The sequence below is a fragment of the Sciurus carolinensis genome, chromosome 2 (genome assembly GCF_902686445.1).
Source record: "Sciurus carolinensis chromosome 2, mSciCar1.2, whole genome shotgun sequence".
Classification (NCBI taxonomy): Eukaryota; Metazoa; Chordata; class Mammalia; order Rodentia; family Sciuridae; genus Sciurus; species Sciurus carolinensis.
In genome coordinates this window covers 150,537,684-150,561,331 of record NC_062214.1, presented here as the reverse complement: position 1 = coordinate 150,561,331, position 23,648 = coordinate 150,537,684, and the positions used below count along the sequence as shown (strand labels likewise).

General features: G+C 35.3%; 1 protein-coding gene and 1 pseudogene across 2 annotated transcripts in view; one reads left to right on the top strand and one right to left on the bottom strand.

Moving 5' to 3' along the window:
- Pole2 (DNA polymerase epsilon 2, accessory subunit) overlaps positions 1-19,118 on the top strand; it is a 34,304-nt gene extending 15,186 nt beyond the window's left edge. For both annotated transcript variants that reach the window (XM_047533837.1, XM_047533831.1), the window contains 13 exons: positions 1,905-1,988; positions 2,732-2,788; positions 3,829-3,877; positions 4,894-4,966; positions 7,088-7,260; positions 8,943-9,032; positions 9,432-9,486; positions 10,054-10,113; positions 10,205-10,282; positions 11,965-12,073; positions 13,122-13,298; positions 15,147-15,214; positions 18,998-19,118. In XM_047533837.1, coding sequence (XP_047389793.1) covers positions 1,905-1,988; positions 2,732-2,788; positions 3,829-3,877; positions 4,894-4,966; positions 7,088-7,260; positions 8,943-9,032; positions 9,432-9,486; positions 10,054-10,113; positions 10,205-10,282; positions 11,965-12,073; positions 13,122-13,298; positions 15,147-15,214; positions 18,998-19,016 — 1,092 coding nt within the window. In that variant the 3' untranslated portion in view covers positions 19,017-19,118. The remainder of the gene's footprint in view (positions 1-1,904; positions 1,989-2,731; positions 2,789-3,828; positions 3,878-4,893; positions 4,967-7,087; positions 7,261-8,942; positions 9,033-9,431; positions 9,487-10,053; positions 10,114-10,204; positions 10,283-11,964; positions 12,074-13,121; positions 13,299-15,146; positions 15,215-18,997) is intronic.
- A 948-nt stretch (positions 19,119-20,066) lies between these two features.
- LOC124977715 (28S ribosomal protein S17, mitochondrial-like) lies at positions 20,067-22,059 on the bottom strand (annotated as a pseudogene).
- Positions 22,060-23,648: the final 1,589 nt, after the last annotated feature.

Below are 23,648 nucleotides of genomic sequence, written 5' to 3'. Positions count from 1 at the left end.
CTCAGATGCTCACAACCCAGAAGCATTTTTAATTTTCTCCTCTTTGTCAGAGTACCTCTGAGGCTTAACCAAATACTTCATTGTTATTTTCAGTCTTTCTGTTTAATTCGATATCTGTGCTGGACCATTCCCTATTTAAACTGCATTTAATACCTGAACAGTAAACTACCTTTACAGACTACAAAAATGGTGTGCTCAGAAATATATGGTCGTATCTTTGTACTGCTGTGTTGTTTCAGTCTCTCTTTCTTTTTTTTGAGAGTGCTGGGAATTAAACCCAACCCAGGGCTTTCAGCACGGAAGGCAGGTGCTCTACCACTGAGCTACATCCCAACTCTCAGATCATATTTTTAAGTGAATTCAAGTAGTAAATTTTAATGATGGGATTATGTATGTCTATGTGTCTTCCTTATCTGTATTTTAAAAAATTTTAAATAGTAAACATGAATTATTTGAAATAAAAATATAATATGGCAGAGATAAAAACTGCACCACCTGGTAATTTCTATAGGAATGAGAAATTATATATCGCATTATCCAGTGATTCCATTTGGAATTTATAGAAGTCCTTTAAGAGTTACATCCATGCAGTGGGCCAAGGAGGGTACATAGAAATATTAAGCATTGTTTTCATTGTAGAAAACTGGGAACAACTGAACTGTTCTTTAATAGGCATTTGGTGAAATAAAATGTTGAATGTGCAGTAGTCTCTTGGTATCTGAGAGGGATTGTTTCTGGGACCCCTCCCTCGAGGACACTGAAATATGAGGATGCTCAAATTCCTTGTGTAGTAAGATGGCATAATATCTGCACATAACCAAGACAGATCCTCTTGTGTACTTCATATCATCTCTAGATTACTTATAACACCTAACACAATGTAAATGCTATATAAATAATTGCTATGCTATATTGTATAGGTACATGTTGAATGGAGACACGATTTTATTTCAAATAGTTTTGATCCAGAATTGGTTGAATCCACAGAAGTGGAATCCAAAAGCATGAAGGACTGTGTGTATTAATGTATATTTAATAGTATGTGCAGGGGTTGTGGCTCAGTGGTAGAGTGCTTGCCTAGCACGTGTGAGGCACTGGGTTCAATCCTCAGCACCACATAAAAATAAATAAAGTACTGTGTCCATCTAAAAGCAGCGGGGGGTTGGGGTCATGGCTCAGTGGTAGATCGCTTGCTTAGCATGTGTGAGGCACTGGGTTCGATTCTCAGCACTGCATATAAATAAATAAAGTCCATTGACAACTAAAACAAATTTTTTTTAAATATGTGTAGGGGCTGGGGTTGTAACTCGGTGGTAGTGGAGTGCTTGCCTAGCATGTGAGGCACTGGTTTTGATCCTCAGTACTACAGAAAAAGAAATAAAATAAAGGTTAAAGTCTTAAAAAAAAAAAAAAGAAAAAATTGTATAGAAAAAAATGGGAAAGAATGTTTTAAAAATAGTGCCTAAATTGTTACAATTTTAACTTTCTGATAAAATTATGGTCAGATTGAGAATATAAATAGTAACCTTTCAAAATACTAAATTGAATCAGAATATAACTTTAAAAAGCTAATTTTTGATAAGTACCAATCAAATAAAATCAGTATTCTTTTCTGTATTAAAAAATAAATGTATTTGTTATTCAGAATGAAATAGTCATGAGACTTCAATCATTGACCGGGACCTGAACTTATATATTTCTTTAGGCATAGTTTTTCCAGTCCATCATATACTTGATAGTTTACCTTTGTAAGATGAAATTTAACTTTCTAAGTTTTTAAAAAAATTTTCTACTGTAATGTACCTGTAAATAATAAAATGTGAACCTCAAGTTTACTTATTTATAAAATGATTTTTAAAAGAATGTGTTTTTAATCTTTAAGAATTTGTTTTGTTTTATTTTAGCTTAAAACAATAGAAACCTTATTGGGTAGTACAACCAAAATTGGAGATGTGATTGTTCTTGGAATGATAACCCAATTAAAGGAGGTAAGTTAAACATAGGCATCAGACTTATTTTCAGATGGATGATGAAATGGTACCATAGAGCATTTCTGTACAGATCATCTTCTTCACTGAAACGCACCTCAGTCACCAAGTCAAACTTTTTATCTGTGCTTGGTTTCCTGAGTAGACATCAGGAAGGAGTATTTAGTCCAGGTGCTCAATTTGCATAGTCTGAAATTAGGCCCCAGTGTCCTCTAGTTGAACTGAAGTTCTGGGTTTCTGAACAAACATATTACACACTACATCCTGGCCCCCTGGAGATGCTGGTGGCTGCCATGGGAGGTACCCAGTGAGGCTAGGGTCCCTCTTGTGACCTTCAGTCTGTAGCAGTCATTCCTCAGAGGACCTGTGAGGAGTCTGAGTCTGAGTCTGAGTGATTGGTCTGAGGTCACCAAACTAGTAAATGGAAAAGCCTGAACTAGGAATTGCCAATGTTTAAGAATCCACTGTTGGGCTGGGGTTGTGGCTCAGTGGTAGAGCACTTGCCTACCTTATGTGAGGCACTGGGTTCTGTCCTCAGCACCACATATAAATAAACAAAAAAGGTTCATCAACAACTAATAAAAATTTTAAAAAAAGAATCCACTGTTCTCTACTATATTCAGTTGTCAAACTTGTCAGTATTTTAATTATTTAGTTGTAGTATTCATTTTTGCATAAATAGGAATATATTTAATTTCATTTTTGCATAATTGTGAATATATTTCCATATAATTCTGTTTTAGGGAAAATTTTTTCTTGAAGATCCTACTGGAACAGTACAACTGGATCTTAGTAAAGCTATATCCTTCAAATATCTATGTTATGGGCCTGGGGTGGTGGCTCATGGTAGATCTCTTGCCTAGTAGGTGTGAGGCCCTTGATTTAATCCTCAGCACCATATAAAAATAAGTAAATAAAATAAAGGTATTAATGTCCATCTACCAAAAAAATCTACATTACAGGTCTGGAGTCATAGCTCAGTGATAAAACACTTGCCTAGCATGTGTGTTTAATCCCCGACACTGCAAAAAAAAAAAGAAAGAAAGAAAATCTGTTACATGAACCAGTGAAATTTATTCTTAAATTTATCTATTTGGGTTCCCAGTGTAACTTATTTTCAGATGGATGGTAAAATGTAACTAAGTGTAACTTATTTTCATATGGTGGTAGCATAGGAATATAGATGGAGAATTCTAAACACAAACAAGACTACTTTAATTCCTTTTTATTTGGAGTTCTGACAAATCACTGAAGAAGTTTATAACACATTAAGAATGATTTAAATTGTCAGTATTACCAGGCTTCTGTATCTTAAATTAAACGTGGGACATTTAAACGTGGGACATAAACCTAAAAAGCCTGAGATATGGTCTAAGCTATAGACTATATTCACAGTGTCAAATGTGATTTTTTTTTTTTAACTTGATCAACAGAAATTTATTTCTCACAGTTCTGGGCACTAGCTGATTTGGTTCCTTGTAAGGCCCTCTTCCTGGCTTCTAGACAGCTGTCTCATTGTTATGTCCTCACATGGCAGAAGGAGAGAGCTCTCTTCCATCCATTTTTTTTTTATCATTTTTAAATTTTTTATTTATTTTTCTCTTCCCACATTTTTTATTGGTGTTGTAGTTATACACAATGATGGGATTCGTTGTTACATATTCAGACATACACACAATATAGCAATATAACTTGGCCAATATAACTTTCCCCCTTCCCTCCTTGTCACATGCAATATTTTTGAATTTATTATTTAGAAGTCTTTTGGGGCTCAAAATGTATGTTGGCTTTATCACCACCTAAAGGGTAGAAACAGTTATTTTCCTTAACGGTCATGTACCAGTTCCATAGTGGTTTATACACAGAGGCATGCTTCGTCTTAGCAGAGGGTAAGTCAGTGTACTTTTTTCTTTTCTTCCTCTTTGTTCTACAGTAAAAACCATTTCTACATTGGGTAAGATAAGTTGAAGTTGATGTGATCTAATTTTTCATATGGTGGTAGCATAGGAATATAGACATTGATGATGAGTACTTCCTTTTTTGTTGTTAAATTTCCTGGTTTTGGTTTTTACTCAACAGTTTACCACTTTTTTTTTTTTTTTTTTTTTGAGAGCATAGTCTTTGTTTTTTTGGTACTGGGGGTTGAACCCAGGTACACATCTCTAGCTTTTCTTTTCTTTTTCTTTTTCTTTTCTTTTTTTTTTTTTTAAGATGGGGTCTCACCAAGTTGCTTAGGTCCTTGCTAAGTTGCTGAGACTGGCTTTGAACTCAAAATCCTCTAGTGTCAGCCTCCCAAGCCGCTGGGATTACAGGTGTATGCCACCACACCTGGTCTGGAGAGTATATTCTTGACAACATAAAGTAACTCTTAGACTGCTAACAGGCTAATAGAAACCTTTTTAGGGTGATAAATATTCTAAAATTAGTGGAGATAGTTGGGCAATGTTCAAATGCACTAAAAACTGCTGAATTGTATACTTTTAAGGGTGAATTGTATGGCATGTGAATTATATCTCAATAAAGTTGAAAAAAAAACCTTCAGATTTTACATAGGAGTCATAAAATGAAACATTTCCTCATCTATGTATCTAATCTCTGTACTTCAGCATGACTGTGAAATTTTAAAAAATATAATCCCCAGCACACACATACACAAAAGGGAACACTGTTATTTCTTAGTCTGTTTTTATTTAAGGTATTTTTATTTATTCAATTTAGACTTTCTGTGACTCTGAAGTTGTTATGCAGCTCAGTTGGGGCTCAGTTGGGTTGGCACCTTTTGTAGTTAGTTCACAGAACGTGAAGTAATAGCCTCACATTACTGCCTTGTATAACAATTATGTCCTTTCAAACAGGGAGAATTGGACAAGTAGAAGTGATTTGTTACCTTTTTTTTTTTTTTCAGGTTGGTTTGAAGATCAAGTATTTCATGTCAATGCCTTTGGATTTCCACCCACTGAGCCCTCTAGTACTACAAGGTATTCAAAATGTTTGATTTAAACTACAGGAATTTTATAATACTGGCAGCAGTAAATATAAGGTATATGTCATACCTCAGTTATTACAAGGCCTTAGGCTTTGTGTCAAGATGCAAAGAACAATGAAAATGCAAGAAAATTAGGTTTTATAATAATGTAACTGTCAAATTAGCATTTTGACTGGATATTAGTTGCTGTAGCATGTCTTTGTTGGCTTTAACTGGAAAAGATTTCCAGTCTGCTTTTGTTACCTGTCAATAAAAATTGATGAGAAGTTCAAGTGAGGTAAGAGAGATGGGAAAACACTTAGAATATAATTCCTATGTTAATATAAAGGTCTTTTTTTTTTTGTATTCTAATGAATGAAAGTTTCAAGAGGCAGATTATAGTACCTTAATATAAGCAAAAGCATCCTAGCATTGGAGCTACTCCAAAAGGCCTCTCCGAGGAGGGTGAGTTCCCTTTCACTCAAGGTATTTGAGCAGAGGCTGAATTATGGTAAAAGTTGTAGCTGGGACCTGAGAGTTGAATGTGATTTGTAGATCTCCTTTCTCTGTCCTGAGGTGTTAAATTTTTTTAAAGCTAATTTCCAAGGTATAAATATTAGATTTCTCATAAAAAGTTTTGGTTTTGTAGTTGTCTTGAACTTGGAGATCTGACAGTTATGGGACCTGAATTCTCACTGGGCAAAACTTATACTATAGTGACTGCCCACCTTGGGCAGGGCATATTTGAGTGTCCTAGTTAGCCTCAGCTGACTGATGCTTTGATATTTAGTATTACGTTCTTGGAGCCCATAAGCATTTGAATATTCCCTTTGCTCCCATTTTTACACCTTATATTTCATGAACCAACGAAGGAAGATATTCGTAAGGCTTTTTTTCACCTTCAATTTCTCAAGAATCATCTTAATTGGCTTCTATTTGTGATGCTCTGGTTTATGTCTGGGTGTATACTTAGTTCAAATGATCATACAATTATGTCTACTTACCACATTCCTCAAATAACTGCAAGATTATAACTAACATCAGACCTTTGAAAATGCCACGGCCAGTTGGTGGCTGTCGTTTAACAGCTATCATGTCTGAATGCTCATGTCACATTAAGCACTGCGTTCTAAGGGCTTTCTGTATATTATATCTTTTATTTCCTCCAGTAACTCTGGGCAGTAGGTATGAGTTTAGCCATATTGTATTTGAGGAATAGGGGCTGTGAAGGAATGAATCGTTTGTCCAATGTCACAAACTTGTTAGTAACAGAGATGTACTTTGATCCCAAAATTTCTGACTCCCAACTATATGCTACATTAGATAAGTAATTGAGTCATTAAAATGGTTTGGGGGCAGGGGGCTAAAGGTGTGCTCAGTGGTGAGTATGTGTCAGGCCCTGAATTCAATCCCCTGTACCCAGTTATCTTCAAATTATGAAGGAAGTACATGATTGCAAAAATTAATTAGAAAATATATAAAAGCACAAAAGATAAAAATATTACCTATAATTCTATTAAACTATTAAGATTACTTAATATATATGTCATATATTTTATATATAGTATATATATTTATAATGTATGTTATATGTGTATGTAATACTATATATAATGTATTATATATAATATAAATAGCACACATCAAATAAATTTTCATTATTCATGGGTTCTAGCTTTCTCTATAAAATCCGTCTGTGAACTCACACTACTGTAGCCATCATTCGTGGTGGTGCTTAGAACAATGGAAAATTTGAGTTGGCTGGGTATTCATGATCCCAAATGAGATGGAACAAGGTGACATTAGAAGATGACCAGAGTAAAGATGGGCAGTGCAGGGTAGTGTAAGAAGCTCCAGCCCCATGATCTGTCTGGTGGATTGTTTTTCTTTTTTTTTTTGGTGGTGCTGGGGATTGAACCCAGGGCCTCGTGCATGCAAGGCAAGCACTCTGCCAACTGAGCTATCTCCCCAGCCCTGGTTCCTTTTTTTGGCATTATAAATGGATGCTTACTGGGTGTTTCTTTGTAACCTGTTTTTTAATACTGTGCAGTCAACGTTTTCTGTTAAATGTGAAATATTGTATTATTGCATGATTTGTAACATTTAGCATATTTTTAATTTTATAATTTCATAGGGCATACTATGGAAATATTAATTTTTTTGGAGGGCCTTCTAATACATCTGTGAAGACTTCTACGAAACTAAAACAACTGGAAGATGAGAACAAAGATGCGATGTTTGTGTTTATATCTGATGTTTGGTTAGACCAAGCGGAAGTATTGGAAAAGCTTCACACAATGTTTTCTGGTAGGGTTTTTTTTTTTTTTTCTATTCTATTTTGAGCTGCTATGAGGGTTCATGTATTAAAACTAAATTCTTGCAGGGTCTGGTGGTACATGCCTGTAATCCCCTTGTCTCAGGAGGCTCAGGCATGAGGATTGAGAGTTCATAGCCAGCCTCAGCAATTTATCAAGGCCCTAAGCAACTCAGTGAGGCCCTGTCTCTAAATAAAAATAAAATACCAAAAAGGGCTGGGGATGTGGTTGAGCGCCTCTAGATTCACTCCCCATTACCTAAAAAACAAACAAACAAAAAATCAAAAAACTAAATTCTTGCCAGGTTCTATCTACTGAGAACCTGTGCCTGTAGTTCTAGCTACCTGAGAGGCTAAGGTGGGAAGATTGCTTGAGTCTGTCAGTTTAAGAGCAGCCTGGGCAACATAGTGAGATCTGGTCTCAAAAAGCAGAAAAACAAAAATAAAAACAAAATTATGAATTTTTAAAAAAAATGTACATTTTGAGTACTCTATTAAAAAAAACACTTCATCCAGAAGGAGATATTTAATCTTAAATAAAATTTTATTTTAAAGACTTAATTTTTTTTTTTTGGCACTCGACCACTGAACCACATCTCTTGCCCTATTTTGTATTTTATTTATAGACAGGGTCTCACAGAGTTGTTTAGCACCTTGCTATTGCTGAGGCTGGCTTTAAACCAGTGATCCTCCTGCCTCAGTCTCCTGCCTCAGCCTCCCTAGCCACTGGGATTATAGGTGTATACCACCATGCTCAGCCAAGATTGACATTTGTACATTGAAAAAAATAACTGTTTGCCAGGCATGTGCATGCCTGTAATCCCAGGAGACTCAGGCCAAAGGATTGCAAGTTTGAGGCCAACCTTGGCCATTGAGACCCTATCTTAAAATAAAAAGGGATAGGAATACAGTTTAGTGGTAAGTGCCCCTGTGTTCAATCCTCAGTACTAGATATTAAAAAAAAAAAAGAAAGAAATGAAAATAAAGGTATATGTGTGTGTGTTCATAATAAATTAGAATTAGTCATAGGTATAGTATAATTAAAGAAAATGGATAAAATCTAGGGCTTTGGAATCTAACAGAACTGGGTTTAAATGCCAGCCTAACATCTTGGGCAGATTATGTAATCTCTCCATAAGTCTCAGCTTGTGGGAATTTCTGAGGATTAAATAAGCCATCGTAGGGTGTGGCAAATACTGAGTTCTCAATAAATTGGCATTATTACTCTTGTTTGAATAAAATAATGTATTATTAAGATAGATTTTTCTTATTAAAAACTTGTGTTAAGGGCTGGGGAGATAGCTCAGTCGGTAGAGTGCTTGCACTGCAAGCACAACCCCCTGAGTTCGATCCCCAGCACTACAAAAAAACAAAACAAACAAACAAACAAAAAACCAAAAAAAACTCATGTTAAGGGGCTGGGTGTGTAGCTCAGTGGTAAAGCACTTACCTAGCACGTGTGAGGCCTTAGGTTTGTTTCCCAACATTGTTTAAAAAAAAAAAAAAAGAAAAGAAAAGAAAAAAGAAAAAAAAAAGAGTCTTGAAAAACCAGGTAGTGGCATGCTTATAGGCCCACTTACTTGGAAGACTGAGGCAGGAGGATTGCTTGCCCATGAGCTAAAGGGCCTTAAATTTGACTTTCAGACTAGAAAAATGATATTCTTTTATTCTCTAGGCTATTCACCAGCACCCCCAACCTGCTTTATTTTGTGTGGTAACTTTTCATCGGCCCCATACGGAAAAAATCAAGTTCAAGCTTTGAAAGGTAATGACAATATACTTAATAAGAGTGTTTCTATATAATGTAAACTAAATTGATGGAAAAATTATGTGTAATATTTTAATTTCACTCAAGATGTAGGGTTGTTTTTAATCAAAAATAATTTGAGCTGGGTGTGGTGGTGCATGCCTATTCCAGTGACTTGGGAAGCTGAGGCAGGAGGATTGAAACTTTGAAACCAACCTCAGCAATTTAGCAAGGCCCTAAGGACTTAGTGAGACCGTCTCAAAATAAAATATAAAAAAAGGACTGAGGATGTGGTTCTGGTTAAGCGATGCTGGGTCATTCCTGGTACACCTCCCCCCAGTATATATGTAATGTATATAATTTGATTTTTATTTATATTATATGAAAATTAAGTTTAATATCCTTTTAAAATTTTAGATTCTCTAAAAACTTTGGCAGACATAATATGTGAATACCCAAATATTCACCAAAGGTAATGATTTCTACTGCTATATTTTTTATCGAAATAATTTTAAGAAAATGAACCTTCATGTTTATACCAGTGATTATTAAGAAACTAAGAAAAAGTTGAAAACATTGAAGGAGTTAAGAGATAAAATTATCCTCATATCAAAATATATATTACACTTCTATAGATTCATAGTGAAAAGTATTGAAAAGGAGAGTGATAATTTTAGCCATATTTTTTGATGACATTACCGGTCCAGAACTCCACCTTTCAGTATGATAATCATTGGCCACAGGTGTCTCTTTAAATATAAAGTTAAATTAATTAAGGTTGGATAAGATCTGAAATTCATTCCACCAGTTACACTAGCCACAGTGCCACCACTTGATAATCGGACAGTTTAAATATTGGATATTCTGTAGTTGCTAGACAGTGTTAGGCTAGAGACATTTAGCAGTTTATTAAAATGCATAATATTTAAGAAATTCAAAACCCTATGAGTGAATTAAAGGCAGCAACTGTTTTTAGACTGCTGAATGGTGTTGCCACATTATTATTCTTTAAAATGAATTATGTTGAATTTTGCTGCAGTAGTCGTTTTGTGTTTGTACCTGGTCCAGAGGATCCTAGCTTTGGTTCCATCTTACCCAGGTAACTTTTATTCATATTTCTACAACATTCAAGAAAATTTTGTAAAACTTAAAAATATATACTCTATCACATCATTTTTTTTTTTTTGTAGGCCACCACTTTCTGAAAGCATCACTAATGAATTTAGACAAAGGGTACCATTTTCAGTTTTTACTACAAATCCTTGCAGGTAAATAATAGCAATTACTCTTATACATTTTTTCCTCTCATTAAAAATTAACTTCTTGGGGGCTGGGGTTGTGGCTTAGTTGTAGAGCATTTGCCTAGCACATGTGAGGTACTGGGTTCGATTCCCAGCACCACATTAAAAAAAATAAAGAAAAAAAAATAATTAAACAAAGGTAAAAAAATTATTTATTATGTATTTTGACTATTAAGGAATAATATGAAAAGAAATTTTGTTTTTATTGTAGCTTACTCAAAATATTGAAAATATTTTAATTACACTTAAATAATATTTTAATGTATCTCTAGCGCAGATCTTTCTCCCAGACGCATGAATCCAGTTTCCTACTCATTATTTCTCATTGGCTGTCCAGTAGGAAAAAGTGAACTCTGATCTTTCTCCCTGCCCCCACCCCTCACCTATTCGGCAGCCTTCCCTATCCTCATTCACAGCACATTTAACCTTTCAGTTGCTCAGACCCAAAACTGCAGTTTTTCAACTGGTCCTATGAACTTCGAAATACATCCAGAATCTTGTCACCTCTCTATCCTTCTTGTATGATGCTATACTATCTTCTCTAGCCTGGAGTACTGTAATAGCCTCCTAATTGGTCTCTGTTTTCTACTGCTTCTCCTCTATGGTCTTTTTTTTTTTGGTACTGGGGATTTAACCCTGCAATGCTTCATCACTGTTCCACATTTTATTTAGAGACAGGGCCTCACTGAGTTGCTAAGGGCCTTGATAAATTGCTGGCTTTGAACTCACCATCCTCCTATCTCAGCTTCTTGAGCCGCTGGGATTACGGGGGTGCGATGCCTCACCTGGCTCTGGCCTATTCTTAACACAGTCTCGAAGTGAGTAAGGCATATCATGTCCACCTTCCTGGTCCTGACAGATGAGACCCTCGTGTATCCTTATGGTGGTAATCAAAGTCCTGCAGGCATAATCTGACTCCCAGTTACTTCTCTGATTTCCTCTTTCCCCTTTACTCCCTTCATACCAGCCTTGCTCTGTTCTTCAAGCATGCCAGACATGCTCAAATCTTGGGGCCTGTGCTGTGCCTTCCCTCTGCCTGCAGTGTTGTTCTAGATGTCTGTTTCTTAGCCCCTATAAGCCTATGCACAGATCACACTTGTTTATCAGCTCTATGATTTCTGATCATATTTTACTCCAGTCTTCCAGATCTTCTCTTCCCATGTATGATCCCTTTTTCTTTTTCCTAATAAATAGTCTTCCAACATAATATATGATCATGTTTATTTTTTCTCTTTTCTTTTATTAGAATGTAGTTTTCATGAGGGTCACAAATCTCCAATAGTGCCCTGCACATATTAAGAACTCGATAAATAACCAAATGGATAAATAGACTGGTTGAATTTTTGCTGTGGTGATAGTGGAAAATAGTAATTGCTTTGTAGTTTGTCTTTAAAATTCTCTCTGTCTTTTTTTTTATTTGCGGTGCTGGGGATCAAACCCAGAGCCTTGCACAAGCTAGGCACGTGCTTTACCCCTATTATGAGCTCTACCCCCATTTTCTCCTTCTTGTAGCACATGCCTTTTTGAGGAAGTCAAATTCAACTTCTGTTTTTCATTTTTTATTTTTAAATGTTTTTGTTAGTGCATTATCCATACTACTGGGAATTATTTTGACATATAATTTGCTCCATTTCAATTTATTTTCTTAGAATTCAGTATTGTACACAAGAAATTATCATCTTTCGTGAAGACTTAGTGAATAAAATGTGTAGAAACTGTGTCCGTTTTCCTAGTAACAATTTGGATATTCCTAATCATGTAAGTAAGAGTCTTCTTTATTAAACTATCTTACGTTATATCATACAAAATTTTGGTAAGCCACTTAATAATTTGCCTTCACATGATGAAATTTACTCGTGGTTCAAATTAATTTGAATATACTTTAGTTGATAAGTTAATTTTTTTTTTAATATTTTTTTAAGATGTTGATAGGTCTTTTTTTTATTCATTTATGTATATGCGGTGCTGAGAATCGAACCCAGTGCCTCACACACGCTAGGCAAGCGCTCCACCACTGAGCCACAACTTCAGCCCTGATAAGTTAATTTTTTGTGTCATTATTTCTCAGTTCACTACTGAAGAATCCTCTGATGGGGACAGAGGAAAGCCCAGAAGAAGCAGGAGATTTCTTTGAAGCTTTCTGCTTTGCCTTTATGCTGTTAAATTGTGCTTCAAAACATATGTACATATTTATCATGCTTATTACACATTTCCTATGGTGTGTGCACATCAGAAGGATGAGTAGTTTTTAGTCTTGTAGTTTCAAGGTTCCCTGACATGTAGTTGTCAATGATTACATGCACCCCCCATATGAGAATTATGGCAGTGGATTCTACAGAACAAGTTTTTTTGTTTCTTTAGTTGTCTATAGATCTTTATTTTATTTATTTACATGTGGTCCTGAAGCTTGAACCCAGTGCCTCACACATGCTAGGCAAGCACTCTATCACTGAGCCACAACCCCAGCTCCTCTACAGAATAGTTTTAAAATTTATTTTGTAATATTTAATGTTGTGCAAACTAAATATTGGATCTTGGCTTTATTCAAGCTATGAAATATTTTTGGATGAACAGAATTAGTTTATATGGTTATAAGTACAATTACTCCAGTGTGACTATTTATGAAAGTTGCCATTACTTTGATTTTATGTCACTTTCCCTAAGTTCTGTGATTCAAAGCTTCCCTAAATGTTTCTCAAATTTTCTAGGTCCTTTTGGTAATTAGTATTTAATTTGTAATTATTTGTTTGGTATTTTCACTTTTATGAATGAACTGAAGTTTTCTTTGTGTTATGTTCTATTGTAGTTTATAAAGACTATCCTGTCCCAAGGACATCTGACTCCTCTACCTCTTTACATATGCCCAGTGTATTGGGCATATGATTATACCTTAAGAGTGTATCCTGTGCCCGATGTACTTGTCATTGCAGACAAATATGATCCTTTCACCGTGACCAATACTGAATGCCTCTGCATCAACCCTGTAAGCTTGTAGTTAACATTATATAGTCATTATTTGTCAAGATTAGAGCACATTTCTTTAAATTTAATATATTTAATAAAATTATAATTGGAGTAAAAATATAATATTAATGAAGCATTGAATTAATGTGATATACACCAAGTTCTTAAACATAAACTTTCAGTATAGAATGTAAGTATAAAGTAATGACATCTAAAAAAAAAAAAAAAAAAAAAGCACACCCAAACATGTAAATTCAAATGAATATTTTGCCTTCAAAGTAACTTACTGTGAGATTCTTTTCTGGGAATTGTTTTTAGAGCCTGTATGTTATTCTCTTTATATTAATGGTTCTTACCTTTGAGAAGGAGTGTGATTTTTGGAAATTGCCCAAGTGTCAAAAACCTAAGCCTAATAAATGAAATTTCATTGAAACACATTAGTTCAGAATGTTGAAATTATTATTTCATTAAGACATGTTAGTTCAAAATGTTGAAGTTGTTCATGTTAAGCAAAATATTAATTTCATTAGGGATTTTCAGTCTGCATGCTTCCTTGATTCTTGTGACTTTATTAATACTTTTTTGTTTAATCAATTCTAGAAATATTTTGTCCTTTTATCGGATACTACTTTTGTCACACACACAACAAAAAAAATACACATTTTGTCTGGTTTCCTCTGATAGGGCTTATAAACTTTGGCACTTTTGATGTTTTGGATCAAATAATGCTTTATCATGGGGGCTGTTCTATGTATTGTAGGATGTTTAGCAGCATCCTTGACCTCTAGCCACTAGATGCCAGTAGCATCCCCCAGTTGTGACCATCATAAATGTCCAGACATTTGCCAAAATGTCCCCTGAGGTTCAGAATCATCCCTGGTTGAGAATTGCTGCTCTAAGGATGAACACAGTTAACTCATTTGGCTGTATTGCTTGAAATTTCTGGCTTAATTTTTGTATAATCTTTATTCACAAATATCTTTTCATAATAAGACTGTTTCCTTATTTAAAGTGAACTTTTCCAGCAACTGGGACAGCTAAGGAAGGAGGATTGCAAATTCAAAGCTAGCCTCAGCAACTTAGCAAGATGCTGTCTCAAAATAAATTTTAAAAAGCAGGCTGGATGTGGCTCAGTAGTTGAGGCCCCCCACCCTGTTCAATCCCTGATACCAAAAAAAAAAAAAAAAAGATGAATTCTCATCGTTAATGTTCTATTTAAATGTACCTTGTGTCTGAATTTCCACTTTGTCATACTGTGAGAGAGTGAACAACTACCTCCTACACCATCATTTTATCTTTTTTTACCTTATTTATATCCTGAGATAGTTCACAACTTGCTTTTGACACTGATTCATCTCCTCTTGATACTTATTCACATTAATGAATCCCAACCACAGGCCAGCCATTGATTTAGGGGCGGGGACACAGAGACTGAAAAGGTAGAGCCTCTGCTCAGTAATCTTGAGTATTGCAGTAGGCAGTTATATGTGTGATTGCTGCTCAGTTGCCATGTGGGCACACTGATGGACATCAAACCCAGATTTTCACTGGGGAGAGAGGCAGGAAAGACGTCTTGATTATGAGTGTCCCATGAGCATCGCACAGTATCCTTTATTTCTTATACCAAGTAATCACTCCTGAGCATTTCCAGTCATGTCTTAGCATAAGATTGTCTAGTCAACTTGAAAGATTCGCTTTAAGTAGGTATAGTAATAACCTTCTCTCAACAAAGATCATGCTAAAATCTGTCTCTATTTTATAATCACATCTTGTAACTTTAAGACATGAGAAAGGAATTTGCTTTTAAAATAGAGGGATTATTTTATAAAATTCGAGTAGTCACTTACAGGCATTTTTCTCTCCAAAGGGCTCTTTTCCAAGAAGTGGATTTTCATTCAAAGTTTTTTACCCTTCCAGTAAAACAGTAGAAGACAGGTAAGTACTCACAAAAAACACCAAGGGACTTTCTCTTGGTATTGTATTGCTGGCAACCACATGTTCTGTAGATGTGCTGATATTTTTCAGTGCTTGCAGTCGGCCCATTGGAAATGTTCTAGGCTGAAATTATCATGGTCATGCTGGTGGCACAGAAGTCAATGTACCCGGTGGGATGTTTGTATTGCAATAGATCAAGAACTGTTTGCTGAGTGCAACTTGAGCCATCTGTCGAGCTGGGCTAGTTCTCTCGTGGGCCAACTTTCAAGGATGCTCTTCTTCCAGACGTCAGCCCTGCCCTCTGCATGGTTGATTCTCAAAGCCTTATCAGCTTAATTGATAGCAAATAAATAGTGAGGAGCTAGAAGTGAGTGTAGTGATGGTGAGGGGGTGGAGTTAAGGAAGGTCTTGGGAAAGAAGAAAGAATAGTCATCATTTGGTGAGTAGTGATTTAATCACTTGTATCAGAATCCTCTGGGGCCCTTGTTGAAAATGTTAAATTCCAGCCAGGTGCAGTGGCACATACCTATATTCCCAGCTACTTGAGAAGCTGAGGCAGGAGGATCACAAACCTCAACAATTTAGTGAGTTCCCATATAAAAATAAGCCTGGCAATGTAGCTCGTAGTAGAGTGCCCTGGGTTCAATGGTGGGGGAGTGGTTCAAAGATCTTTCTCCAAACTTATCAATGGCTCTATAGTTATAGGTCCTAGGAATATGCACTCCTAACAGTATTTTTGTGGATTTTCGGGTATCCTAATGTGTGATTTCTCAGATAACTATTTTGGTAAAGCAAATCACATATACATCTTCTGTTTAAGAACAAGTAACTAAATAACTGTCCTACAGGTTCTTAACAGAAGGTATAACCTTGAACACACAGCCCAATTGGGTTTTTTTAATAATTAACAAATTCATTTAAATAAAAATAAATACAAATACATAATAAAAAAATTCAAATTTTATACATCTTTACATTTTCCAAAAAATATAAAATTAAAAAGGAAGAATATCTGCTTCCCAACCCTAAAACTATGATTAAGTTTTTTATACAGTCATGCATTGCTTAACAGTGAGGCCATGTTCCAAGAAATGCATAGTTATGGGCTGGGGAGATAGCTCAGTTGGTAGAATGCTTGCCTTGCAAGCACAAGGCCCTGGGTTCAATTCCCACCACCGAGAGGGGAAAAAAAAAAAAAAGCATAGTTACATGCTTTCTTCTTTGCACAAACATCATACTGCTTACACAAACCAAGTCAGCTAAAATGTCACCAGGTGATACAGTCTTATGTAACATTGTCATGTGTGGTCTGTCCTTGGCCAAAAAATGTTGTTATGCTGCACATTGTATTTCCTAAATAATTTATGCATATATTCTTACTGCTTGGTACTCATGAAGAATATTCATTCTATGAAAGATTCTGAACTTTATTCTTGGATTCGCCTGTTTGATTCTTACTATATTCCTGAAACTGCTTAGTTCCTGGAATAAAGGCAGGAGATCCTCAAAAGATCACAGATATTCTAACCTCTATTTCTGTAGATCTAATATTTGTTGACTTCACGTAGCCCACATTGTATATGGAAAAAGAGTGATGAAATGCCTTTAGGTTAAGGACTTGTCCTCTTCTCTAGCTCTCTTGTCTATATCTGGCTACCCCTAAGGGCATTTGATTTCCTGACACCAAGATTAAGTCCCTACGGAAAGCTGTTAGTCTGGAGCATATTGCCTTACAACCGTTTTTTAGATTGACTTTAATTGAACTGAGATTTGGTATAAAAATTTTACATGTAAAAAATTTAGTCTATTATGAAAATCAATACTGGGAACTCTTCCTAGACAAATCTGTCTGTCCCAAGCACTATTTTTATTTTAGAAGACTGTAAATTTAATAACCTTCCTTTGTTGTAACTGTTACAACCACTAGCCAAATTTGTAGCCCACCTCTATAGTTGCAGACTTACTAGCATAAATGTTTAAGTCAGCCCTGGCTTCATATTTTCTGAACTTTATTTTTCTCTTTACCTAAATTTCTTCTATCTTTATATCTATTTCTGCAAACCATTTTATATATTTTTTAAAAATGAGTTGGGATATAAGCAACTACAGCTGGAAATTGATTTATTATGATGGCTTGACATTTCAGCTACATTTAATTGCCATGCAGAATTGTTTTCTTTTCTATGCACTTTATACAGATTTCTATTATTTTTTTAAAATTTTTTGTAGTTGTAGATGGACATTATTTTATTTTTATGGGGTGCTGAGGATTGAACTCAGTGCCACTGAGCTACAGCCCCAGCCCCATTACAGTTCATATATATATATATATATATCTATATATATACACACACACACACACACTTGTTTTTTTTTTTTTTTTAGTTGTAGATGGACACAGTGACTTTATAGTATTTATTTATTTTTATGTGATGCTGAGGATTGAACCCAGTGCCTCACACGTGCTAGGCAAGTGCTCTCCCACTGAGCTATAACCTCAGCTCCCTCTATTACAGTTCTTTTTATTAGAAGTCACTTAGATACCTGTTCCTCTTAAAAGTTTCTAGCAGAAGCTGGGTACTGTAGTGCATACCTGTAATCCCAGTGATTTGGGAGGCTGAGGCAGGAGGATCTCAAGTTCAGGGCCAGCCTGGGCAACTTAGTGAGACCCTGTCTTAAAATTAAATTTTAAAAAAATTAAAAAGAGAAGGACTGGGGATGTAGCTCAGTAGTCAGTGGTAGTGTTTGCCTAGCAAGTGCAAGGCTCTGGATTCTGTCTCTGTTGGGGAGAGGGTTGGGATTTCTAGCATAATACTTGGTTTGTGGTTGATGCTGTTTGTTGAATTGAAACAGTTGGTTCCTTTATCTTGTATGGCTTCAGATAATGAAAAGCCTTGACATAAAATTTCCAAACTATAACATTTGGTATTAGTAACTTGGGAACTCTTTTCAGTGTTGGATCAACAAATTGATGTATATTTATTTTTTGAGAACAGGAAAAAATCAACACACTGAAATACTTTGGTCTGGTCTGTTTGCTTCTTAATTTCTCCTAAGAAGGGACCTTTTGTTGGAATATTGGTGAAATCACATTGTGGAGTTAATCACAGAAAGTAGGCAAAGTAGATAAGATTAGCCTTGTTTCACCAGTATTGGTGACGTAGAAGGGAAATGCACATTCTTGCACATAGTTGGTCTGAGTGAAAAATGGTAAAAATCTGGTAGAGAGCAATTGACAAGATTTACTAAGATCTAAAACACAATTCTGTCATACAAGCACACTTGGGCTTGTGCATAAAAGTAAGGAAAGTTTTTAATTGTATCTTTTATTTATATGAAATGGTAATGGTTTAAATATACATTTATCAAAATGTGTACTTAGGACTTTTATTATTTAAATTTCAAACCCTAGAGGAATTACAGATAATGTATATGCCAATTGAAAAAGGCCTAGAATAGTATATGCATTATCATATGTACCACTATGCATTGTATCTATCACTATGTATGCATTTTGAAAGCACAAACCCATATATGCATGCTTATATATTATTAGACTTCCTTTTCCTTTTTATTAGAATACCTGTATAAGGTATACATTTGCTTTTGAGGAACAGAAATAGGGTACAAACACTAATTTTTTAGTGTTGCCTTCTCAATTTGGAATGATATTCACGTGTTGACCTATTTTTAAAACTAATTAGTTATAACTAAATATTAAGAAATGTACAATAACAGGTTTCTAAAATGTTTAACTTTATAATTTTTTTTTTCTATTTTCAGCAAACTTCAAGGCTTTTGAGAGTCTTGGAGACCATCTGAAAAAAAAATCCATCAGGTTTCTACTTGGTTTTATATCTTATGTGATTTTGATGTTATAATAAAATTATAGTAAACTTTAAAAATGTTCTGCTTAAACTTGTATTTTTGAAATTTTGATGTTATAACAAATATAATGATACATTGGAAAAGTTTTATAGGAAAAATATTTCCTGCAGTCTTTAAAAAATATGCTGATTGGGAGGCCCCAGGTTTGATCCCCTGCACTGCAAAACAACAAAATGTAGATATGCATAAAGATATATTCTAGCCAGATGTGGTAGCGCACACCTTTAATCCCAGCAATTTGGGAGGTTGAGGCAAGCTCAAAAGCAGTCCCAGCAACTTACTGAAGCCCTAAACAATTGGCCTGACCCTGGCTCCAAAAAGGGGGCGAGGGGGCAGTGCTGGCTCAGTGGTAAAGCACCCCTGGGCTCAATTCCTGGTACCAAAAACAAAAAACAAAAAACAAAAAAACCTTCTAATTAAACATGCATTTAAAAACTAAAGTTAGCTTATCAGTAGAATAAAGGCATTTTTAATTTACAAAAACAAAAACAAAAAAACCCTAATTTGTAAATTATTTACTATTTTTTTCTACATTTTTCTGTTGTAACCTTGATACCACTGAGCATACCCAAGAATTGCTTGTGAATATATTTTAAATCATCTTTGGAATATTAAAATTCTGGACAAGTTTGACCTTACTAAAGGTATTTCCAAACATAAGCATAACATACTATTCAGATGACATCAAATTACAACTGGCTGTTTGGAGATAATGGCCTTCAGAGTTTCTGATTCCTCCAAAGTTATATGTAAAATTATGTGTGGGATAAGCTGGTGTGTATGTGTTGGGGGGTGTTTCTTGATAGAGGGCCCATAATTCTCGTTAGATTCTCATTTCATTGACCTCCTTCCTTGCCAAATTCTTAATGTGGTTAAGTTTTTTTCTCTATGCATATTTTTTTCCTGAAGATATATTTATATAAATATGTATTTGTGTGTGTGTGTGTAGTGGTGCTGGGGATTGAACTCAGGGCCTTGTGTATGCACTCTACCAGCTAAGCTATATCCCCAGCCCTACTCTATACAGATTAAACTTGCTTTTTTCTTTATTGTGCTATATTCATTCATTAAATGAGTACCTAATATGTCCTAGGTCCTAGAGAATCCAGTGGTATATCAGAAAGGCAAAGTCCTAGATTTTACGTTGCTTACCTTCAAATAAGGAGAGTCAGACCCTATTTAAAAGGCTAAAAGATAATACCAAGTACAAACCATGGTGAAGATAAAGTGAGCAACTATAATTGAATGGCAGTACAGGATGAGGTTAAAGAAGAATCAAGGATTACTTACGTTTTAGGATTAAGTAGCTGGGGTAATAGTAGTTGCTGAGAATGGGGGAATAAAAGGTTTGAGAGGAGAAAAATCAAGATTTGTTTTGATCATGCTAATTTGAGATGCCTATTGAACATCCAGGTAGAGAAATCTGACAGGTATGAGTTTAAGGATCAGTGGTTAGTTGGGATTGAAGATTGTGTTGGTGTCATAGTCTCAACCTACTAAAGATCCAAGAGGGCAAACATTTTTGTTTTTATAAATAATTTGTTAACTTTTAAATGAATGTATAAGATACACAAAGTTCCCGATCATCATCATCAGCTCAATCAGTTTTTATACACAGCACACCCAATTTAATAATATACCAAGATTAAGAAACAGCCCTACTCCAGAAGTTCCCTTTTTTCCTCTTAGCACAACACTCCATCCCCCTCAAAAGGGCATTCACTAGATTTTTTTTTTAAATTTTCTACTAACGTCATTTTTGATTGACAATCATAGTTATATGGCCTGACTTCTAACAAAGAGATTTGTTTAGCCAAGTTTGTCTATTAGATAATGGAGTCAAACCATGTGTATTATTTCGTATTATTTCTTATACTTTGTGATACTCATCCAAGAGTACCAGTTGCTTGATATCCTTAGAGCACAATGATTTTTTTGTGTGTGCCAGTTCCTAGAACAGTGACTTACTTTCCTATGTAGTAGGTGCAATAACTGCATTAATAACCTGCCAAAAGGACTAGTCTGAACACAGATGCCATTTAAAACTATGAGCCTGCATTCAGGGCAGATTTCCAGAGTAGGAGTCTTACAAGATCTCAGGGAAAGAGGCTTTGGAAATAGATGAACAACCTGGATGGAATCCTCTCTTACTATCTGTATGGTATCGGGCAAGTTCCTAACACTCTGTGCCTCAGAGCCCTCATTTGTGAAATTGGGTTTAGTGCTAGTGTCTACCTTGTAGAGTTTCTGTGAGAATTAAAGGGGATGAAATATAGGTGGTAACTTGACCAATTTTTTTTTCACTTTGCAATGAAACTTTTTTTTTTTTTCCATAAATTTTTCCTTTGGCTCCTTCTTCCAATCTTCACAGTGATGAAGAAATATCGAGTTCTGGGGTTCTGGTTAGGTGAGTGGTTTCCAAACCAACAGAACCCTCCAGATAGGTGGTTCTTGCGCAGGGTTTTCCTGTTACTGGATCTATGATTTTGCCAACTTTGGAAACAATCTCAGCCTGTTCATGTTTCACATGCTTTGTTCGTAGAACAGGTAAGATTTGAGAAGCACAATATTCCCCAACCGTGCACTGCTGAAGGGCATCGTGAGCAAAGTATGTTTTGTGCTTATTAAAATACTTTTAACAAGTAGGGGTCCAGAACAAGCCTGGTCACCCTCACTTTAGCAGTTTTCTGCATTGCGGTCCCAATCGCCTTTCCCACGATCCATCTGACATGGACGGTCGTACGAGCTATTGACATGTGGCTCTGATCACCTCCAACAACTTGCACCCCGCGGGGGGGGGGGGACAGGCGGCGGCGTCATGCCGCACCTTGACCAATATTTCTTAATTTAGAGTCCTAGTACTTCTGAAGATCCTCTTTTGTTCAATGATATGTTGTATTTTTCAGTATGGAGAGTGTACATTCTAAATTGACCAACCTTTAGTAGTTTAAATTGACTTTATTAAGATAGCAAAATAATTATAATGGAACTGACTACAATTTAAATGATTGGCAATAACTTAAATACAAGGAAAACCTAATCATCCCCATACTAATATACTGAACATGAAGTTTAACTAAAATCTACTCTTTAAACTTAATTTGAATCTTATTGGCTGTAGTTTTATTTATATTAATTTGTAAATTTGTTTTATAATATATAACATCTAGTTTTGTAATTTTACATGTTCAAGGAATTTTAGAATAAAAAAATAGTATGAAAAAAAAACAACCATGAGCCTGGATAAGATCATCTTGGAAGAAATATGACTAGATAAGAGGGCTGATGAACAAGTTTGGGTGACTCCCACATTTAGAGAACTAGCAGAAGAGGAACAAATGAAGGAAAACAGAGAGTTTGGAGTTCTATAAACCAAGAGGAAAATGTGTTCCAAACGAGAATAGTAAGCTGCTTTCAATATTCCTGAGATCAAGGCCCAGGTTGGGAAAGGAAAGGAGTAAGGAATTCTATTTTTGGTCATTTCAAACCTGAGGGGTCTACGGATTACTTGTTCAAATGGAGACATCAAATTTGAGGAGCTGGACATAAGAATCTACAGAGTTTAGAAACTGAAATATAAGTTTTGATATCTGTAAGTGTACATATATTTGTGGAGTGAGTATAGATGGAGAAGGATGGGGTCCCAGCCTTGGAGCACTTCTACTTAAAACTGAACGGAATAAAGCTGCAAAACAGACTACTAAAGAATATGAGGTAGGAGAGAAATCTGGAAGGGTCTTATCATTGAGGTAATGCCAACTTCTGTTGTGTTAAATGTTGCTGAGAATAGTAAAATGATTGAACAGCTACCAATGATTAATAACTACCCCAGTCAATAAATATACTTTGAGGCTGGAGTGTAGCTTAGTGGTAAAGCTTATGCTAAAGGCATGAGACCCTAGGTTCAATCTCCAGTACCACAGGAAAAATAAATAACTTCTCTAAGATCACTTTCAATGGCCACATAAACTTCAATCTACTTCATCAGTTCTTTCTTGAACTCTTAGATTCTTCCCAAACCTTTAGAATCATACTTATTAAAATAGCATAATTAATATAATTAATACTTATTAAAAGAGTATTGGGTCAAATATTCCTGAGATCAAGGCCCAGGTTTGGGTTAAAAAAAAATGCACATTAAAAATGCTACTCCTGGGCTGGGGAGCAAGCACAAGGCCCTAGGTTTCGATCCCCAGCACCGCAAAAAAAAAAAAAAAAAAAAAAAAAAAAAAAAAAAAAAAGAAAAGAAAAGAAAAAGATTCTACTCCCACCCTGAGGAGATGATCATAAAAGCTTTGCCATTTTGATATGTGCCATCTTCGTTTTGCATTTTATTAATAAACTTTACATTTGTTTATTGGCATATTTGTTTATGATTACCCTGCTCTTATCTTTTGCTCCAAATGAGCTTTTACTGGATAAATCGTATGGCAGAATATCCAGAAAATAGGAGGAAAATTAAGATTGAAATGTTTTAGCAAAACGCAGATTAAGTTAGGTTAAAATCACAGCTTGTGAACACACCAGCTATTCAACCTTAATCAGG